This window comes from Trichoplax adhaerens, genomic scaffold (assembly GCF_000150275.1).
Source record: "Trichoplax adhaerens TRIADscaffold_6 genomic scaffold, whole genome shotgun sequence".
Classification (NCBI taxonomy): Eukaryota; Metazoa; Placozoa; class Uniplacotomia; order Trichoplacea; family Trichoplacidae; genus Trichoplax; species Trichoplax adhaerens.
In genome coordinates, this window is record NW_002060948.1 from 2,083,213 (window position 1) to 2,090,633 (window position 7,421).

General features: G+C 33.6%; 1 protein-coding gene across 1 annotated transcript; it reads right to left on the reverse strand.

Moving 5' to 3' along the window:
• Positions 1-1,477: 1,477 nt before the first annotated feature.
• Positions 1,478-6,555, reverse strand: TRIADDRAFT_27087 (uncharacterized protein; the record flags this gene model as incomplete). The annotated part of the gene is made up of 8 exons (XM_002113632.1): positions 1,478-1,573; positions 1,675-1,809; positions 1,910-2,061; positions 2,143-2,214; positions 2,292-2,396; positions 2,516-2,746; positions 3,832-3,959; positions 6,503-6,555. 8 exons carry the CDS (start codon positions 6,553-6,555, stop codon positions 1,478-1,480), a joined length of 972 nt encoding a protein of 323 aa, XP_002113668.1.
• Between the last annotated feature and the right edge of the window lie 866 nt (positions 6,556-7,421).

The window sequence follows — 7,421 nt, forward strand, 5'->3', positions numbered from 1 at the left end:
AAATCAAACCATGTACGTATACTAACTTAGAGCATAAAAAGTCTTCGAAAATTTATCCTGAAGTCAAAGCTCTTACTCACATGCGTATAGTACTGATATATTGTTATTCTTTCAATTCTTATTACTAAATGTTTTAAAATGATGTAATATACCGGAAGTTACTACTGTAGAACATCGAAATAATGTTCTCCTTAAAATTTTGTAGCATTTTAATTAATTTATTGTACGTTTGATTAAATGTGATGAACTTAATAAAGTTACCACATGACTCCTTCGGCGTATTGCTTCGCTGTTTTACCCGAATCCCTGGATAAAAGTCACGTCGTATATACGAGTATTCGTATTTCTGTTGGTATTCTGCATAATATTTCAATTAACCAGATAAACTATCTATCCAGCTAAACTGTGTGCATGTTAACCAGTTAACGTCACTAAATATATGGAACTAATGTGCATGTCGTAGTTGCGAATATTTTGAGTTACAGTACTAGTTTTCTGTCGATCAGTACGCTTGATCAAGTTAACCTAAGTGCCGTAATCACAGCCTACTTTAGCATCTCTAGCTACGAAATAAACTACATTTATAGGGATAAATCGATAAAATAATGCCGTAAAAAGTTTTAGTTCCTTACAAACCGCTAAACGGACAAATTTGTCAGCCGTTTTAATTCTGTTATAAATCTGGACAGAATTACTATAAGGTAATCAGTAATTTAGAATACCTTTATAGTCATTGTAAAATTCACTTTATTAGAAATTGATAACGTTATTCTTGTTATAATATTATAACTTGCTTTCACGATACATATACAGAAATCTAGTCATAGTTTACTCCTCCACTATAAAAAACTATAAGAATTATAATAGAAACCAAATTTAAAAAGATATGTTATGCAACAAAAATTATAAAGTATCATCGTAACAACGTAAAATTATTAGATAATACAGGAATAGCATCTTTCATTGTATGAATTCCAAAAAACGTTGATCACACGACACTGTTTCGTATAATTATTATGATATTATCGTAGTGACTACAGTAAAAGAGTTAATAATGATATTTTATAGTTAATAATAACTTCATCGAAAACTTATATAACTATTCCACCGCAACCTGGCAATAATTTTAATTTGAAAACCAATCATCTTTTCTTAATAATTATCAGTCTTGCTGCACTAAAACGACAGCATACTGATAATAAACTTAAGGCTAAAATAAGAGCTTATTAAGTAATCCGCAATAGTTAGTCAAATGTCAATATGATGTACAAGCAAAATGGCCGTTGTATACAGAAGTTATCACCAAATCTATTATGAAATAATCATATTGCTTACAATTTTAAAGTTTGTAAAATTAACATAATTTAAAGAAACTAGATAAATGGCGTCTTACTTTAAAAATCAAAATATCCTTCATTACTGCCGATATTATACCGATGGAATAAAATGAGCAGCTCTACCAAACATATTAATAAAATTACTTCTTGTATAATTTACCAAGCTTGGGTGTTCCTGGTCTAGCATTTATTCCACTGTATTGATATTTCGCCTTTTTATCAGACGGTTTAAGTATCTGTCAAATAAAGAATATAATTCGTTTACCGATATAGCTAACCAATCCATGATAAAACTCTAATTCTTACAACTACAAGGATCGACAGGCAAGCTACTTACATGGAAAGAACACATTAAGGTTTCATCAACGCTCATCATTCCTCCAGCATTATCAAATTCCCCACAATAATTCGGAGCAGAGAACAGTGTAACTAGTTGTCTTTTAGCGAAAAATTCATAGCCATCTTCAACCACCTTAAGAAATGATGTACATGAAAGCAATAATAAACTATATTTAATGATATGCTAAAAAGAAAATAAAGCTAAAGAAACAACTTCATACAGTCACTCTCACCTGATGAGCGCGACATATCAAGTCCATATCATGTCGATTTAAAAATTTTGTAACAATATCGCCTCCAAATGTAAAAGATACGCCACGGTCATTTTCTCCCCATCCGTTACAGTCCTTATCAGGGTCAGACCAGAGTAAGTCGCACAATAAACCTAAGTTTATTCACGGTAAATCATGACTTAGTAATATTATTAAAGCGATTGTCAAACATTAAATAATTATAATTGCCGCACCAGTATCAGGCACATCGGTTGGTCGAGAAATCCTACGAATTTGTTCCATCGATTGAAGATCAGGTGATAGACCTATAAAAACACCTTATGTTAAATAACGCTATTGCCATAAATTAGACCCTTAAATTCAATAAAATCTTTAAAATAACCTCCATGACAACAGAATATCTTCTCATCGATTATAGCAGCAATTGGTAAGCAATTGAAGCAATCAGTGAAAGTTTTCCACAATTTTTGACTGTATCTTCGACGGCCTACAAATAACGAAAAATTTGATGCTTACAATAAGAATTTATTGATGCTAGGTGTCATAAATACGAAGAGAATTAGAGACAAGCGTTGCAATGTCGTTGATTCAATCATCAAATCTTACATTCATCAAAAAATCCGTATATTCTATTGATGCTTGCACATTCATGGTTTCCACGTAGCAAGAAAAAATTCTCCGGATACTTTATCTTATATGACAAAAGTAGACATATGCATTCTAATGATTGTTTGCCTCTATCAACGTAGTCACCAAGAAATAAATAATTGGAGTCAGGAGGATAACCACCCGTATCAAATAAGCGAAGCAGGTCGTTATATTGTCCATGAATATCCCCTGGATAGGAAATAGAATGTCAATTATAACCATAATACATCTATCACAGTTAAGGAAAGATAATCAATTGCTATTTTACAGTATCTTATTGCAAATCAAATTCAGTTACAAATCGACATTTTCATTATTATACAAACTGTCAATTACCACACGTCTGAGTAGTATCATGTAATGATAATATCTATTGGATAGAGTATTAGCTCTTACATGGATTATCACAGAAGTTCTCGAGAAAATTGTATATACCGTATAGTTTCTTCAATAAAGAAGGGATATAGAGTTCGTAATACAGTAATAATTAGAAGAGCAATGCTGTAGCATTATTGAGTATAGCTAAAATATTTTCTAAATGAAAATATCTCTACAGACGGAATCACTCCAGATATAATATTTCACACTAGTACAACGAAACTGTAACAGATAAATAGTCAGTAACGACGTAGGTAAACTGTTATTCTTACACATTACACCTCGATACGCCATCACACAACAACTGTCATCGCTATAAGCGTACATATACAGTATATGTACAGTATAGTGTTTAGAATACGAAAAATCTAATACTATACGTCAAGACTGCACTAAAAATGATACAAGTATTAGTACAAGCTATCTGATATATTAGCGCACCATAATTTACTTTAAAGCAATCGCTTATACATATTGCACGTGTAGTAAGTAATTTCCAACGAGGCCATCTTATTTTCAGCAGACGCGTATAATGCATGAGTGTTATGTTGTTTGACTATTAATTTGTTTGCACAATAGCTACTATTATAGTTGTACAGTATCTAAATCGATAATTTGTTCCTTTAGCTGTAAGTGAAATGTGTACCGAAATTTTAAGGAATCTAAATGTATGTAGATGTAAATGGTGTGTACTTCCCAAAATTGCAACTTCTGTCATGATTGAATCCAAATTGAATCACAGATGACTACAGTGCAATGCAAGAGTTTGACTCGTCATGTAGACTGACAATATATATTTCAGCTTAAAACTAGTCTAATGTCCTGCGCGTTATTGATGGCTACTGATCACTAGCCATCACACTGTTTTAAGTACCTACAATAAGCGAATAACTTACCACATATCTTTAACGGTGCAGACAACTCTAACAGAATGGGCTGACTCAGAAATATTTCACGAGACTTCAAGCATAACATTCTAATTTGTTCTTCCGTCAAATTTACGGTTTTGATATTGCGTGGACCACTTCGGGCTAGATTTTGAAAGATTCAAAACTAGTATTAAATAAGTTGCAACACCTTGAGTATAAATTTAAATGATAATAAAACATATCATTAAAAGGGATCACCGCATCTGTATGTCTATTGCCGTATTAAGTTAAACATTGATCGGAACAGTAACGCACAACAATGAATCAGTTTTAATACAGTACTTATACATAAACCTAAAAAGTAGCGTAGCGACAAGGTACAGCGCCATATTACTAAGCCCATAAAGCTGAATATTACATGTCAGTATTATGCTAAGTCATTATGGTCAATATAAAGTTATATACGAATTACATTATCAATGATTCCAGAAGATTGGAAATCAAATAAACATTCTTTCAAGTATATTGCGACAATACAGACAACATACGAATTCCACTACTGTGGGAGCAATCAATTGGGAAATTTTGTGCTCGAGCTGGTGCAGCAACCCGGAGACTTCAAGACTATAGTATTTCATAGTAGAAGTCTCTGGTACTGGTTAGAAAAACGCTCTGCTCTTGCTGCAAAGGTATATACTGCAAAGATAACTCATTTTTATAGGCCATTACTATAAACTATCGTTTCTCCAAGTCACTACTGAATGTATGTACGTACAGTACAGTATCTGGTAGTTCAATTAGGTGATGATAAATCTAGATTTAATTTAATTTATACATCATTATTAATGATCTGATAAGAGTACTGCAAAATATACTTTACCGTAGACTTAATAATATAGTCCAAGTACAAACTGCATACTGTAAATCTCGAAGGAACTTCTTAAAATCTGAATATTTTCCAAAAGTCTCTGCTTTTGCAAATGTAGCATGCTGAAAATGTCAATATGCGTATTCATACGTTTATGAAGTTTCACTGCACTATGTATACCGTACACTGACAAAGTACAGTACAATGATCGTAGTATCATCATAGTATATAAACATTTATTACACTTTACTGATCACGGATAGCATCAGATAAAGCCGTTTACAGTAATAAAAAGCATCCAAATCCGTCAGATCATCAGTCTTTCCACTTATACTAAGTCAAGAACTCGATATGGGCGTGTAGGTGCATCGTGCAGACACTCGGTGCAGATTGCTGACTCGTCCAATCGACTGACTATACTGGAGATACTGAGCTGTACAATGTACAGTGTACAGTACGCTATTGTAGAGTGCAGTACTGTACACTGTACGCTCGGTGTACAATACCTTACGTATGAATATTTCTTCTACTGTCCATTTAGCGCTAAAAGCGCCGATCGCAGGCCTTAGAAAGTCTATTATTTTTTCACATAAATATGTGAAGCAGGCATGCACGGCACAAGCGTTTCAACACGGATAAAAATATTGAAGGCCATCTCGCGAAATTAGAACTCAATGCACATTGTAGTATGAAATTTTCTCCACAAATTATTATCTGGGCATAAAGTACAGTGGACGTAACTTATCACTTAATAATCACGCATATTGTTACTGATATACCGTCGCTGAGAAAGAAAAGTTTATCAAGTTCGCTCGTAGCCATCAAACTTTACCGTACTGTAGGTGTATATGTCACTGTATAGTATGTTGGCTCTCCATCTTACAGTAAAATGGGCAAAGCATTAACTTACCGCTACAGTACTCCTTTTTACGTAGACACTACTAAACTGATGCCGGTAATGTCAGGCCATCTCAAAGAATAATTAATATGAGTTATAAAAACATTAACTCAATTTCACAGGCTCTGATAAAGTCGTAAAGATTTCATATCAAGTACTGTATTCATTTATCCGCAGTTATGAACTAATCAAAGAGACTGTAACGTATCATCTGCTGTCTTGGTGACACAATACAAGTGATATCAGTTATATCAGGGCAAAAAAATACCTAATACCTAATGAAATCAAGCTATTTTCAGCTTGTTACTGCATTCCATGTAATAGCAAACGTTTCCACAGTTGTGAAATATTATAAGTGTGTAAGAAACTTGGCACAGTATTTAATAGTGCTTTTTTTATCAAAATTACTACCCAACCCTCGACACTAACGAGTCACTAGACTGCTCGGTTAACAGAATGTCGGGTACGTCCCATTTCAATCTATCAACATTTTCAAATCCAACAAATGCATGTTATTTCGTTTGTAAATGTCCAATATCGTTCTTTCTTTACCACCTTGTGAGCGTCAATAAATGTTGCCTAAGCACGATGCTGATCGTTTAATACTTTTATGACGAGCTTTTAATTCAAGTTGTAACGAATTCTACATGATTTTTCAGTCTAATAATATGATGGTATTAACGGTAGCCTTGACTAAGCATTAATCATCACTCATTACCAGTCATTACCGGTCCCACTACTGAATCTTTCGTTGGCTATCTACTTATTAGTCACTACACGCATTTATTTAAGAAAGTTACAAAATTATTGCTATTGCATTATATCACTTCAAACAGTCTGAAGGTACTTTTTAACCGTTAAGGATTGGTCCTACAAATGCGGCATCGTAAACATGGCATAACTACAGTACAGAAAATTGGATATCATTGCACAAACCTTCCAGCAATTTTGCGATAATTGCATCAATATCCAGTTCATTAGACATTCTTTCAGTCTACTATGGAAAGTTGTATCTTTAACCTAAAAATAATTAAAATGAAAATCTCAATGAATTATAGTCATAATAGAGTTATAATATGGATTAATGTTGTACTTGCCAGAGAAAAGTCTTCCTGTGTTTCGTGCTAGGAAACAAGAATTACGATCAACGATAGATCAACACACCTTTTGTATATATACTATACACTATAGTACAGTCAGTACTGTACAATACAGTACGGTACGATATACTATACCACAGTACTACGGTCGAGTTGGTCCCGATTTGAGGAAACTCAGTCCTGTACAGTGTACAGTGTACAGTATATCTGCAACCAGACATACTGTACTGTACTGTGTACTGTATCCAGGACAGTCATTGCGTAGTTTACAGTACAGTATTGTAGTACTGTACACTACTGTACAATGTAGTGTAGGCTTTGTACTGTACGCTATGTGCTACAGTCTACAGTACAGATAGTAGAGTACTGTACTGTGGAGCGTGTAGAATTTCTTTCTAGAGAAATCGGTGCGTACTTTTATGAAGATTTTTGTAGCAAAATTCTCATAATTTTCAACGTGTAATGCTATCGATTTATAAAAAAATGAATAGAATCCATCAATTTTGGTACTTTTATTTCATTTTGAAAAATCTGAATTAGAATTTCTACCCGCTGTACACTACTGTATAATGACTAGAAAATCATGCCTGCACAGTCCCGTACTGTATGTACTGTACACTGTAAACTGTATCATTTGATGCAGTACTGTACTGGATCAAACAACTATAGTGTGCTTCAACTTCTTTACTACACAACTATACTGTATACTGTATAGTGTATGCAGTACTGTACGCGCAACTTGATTACAGCA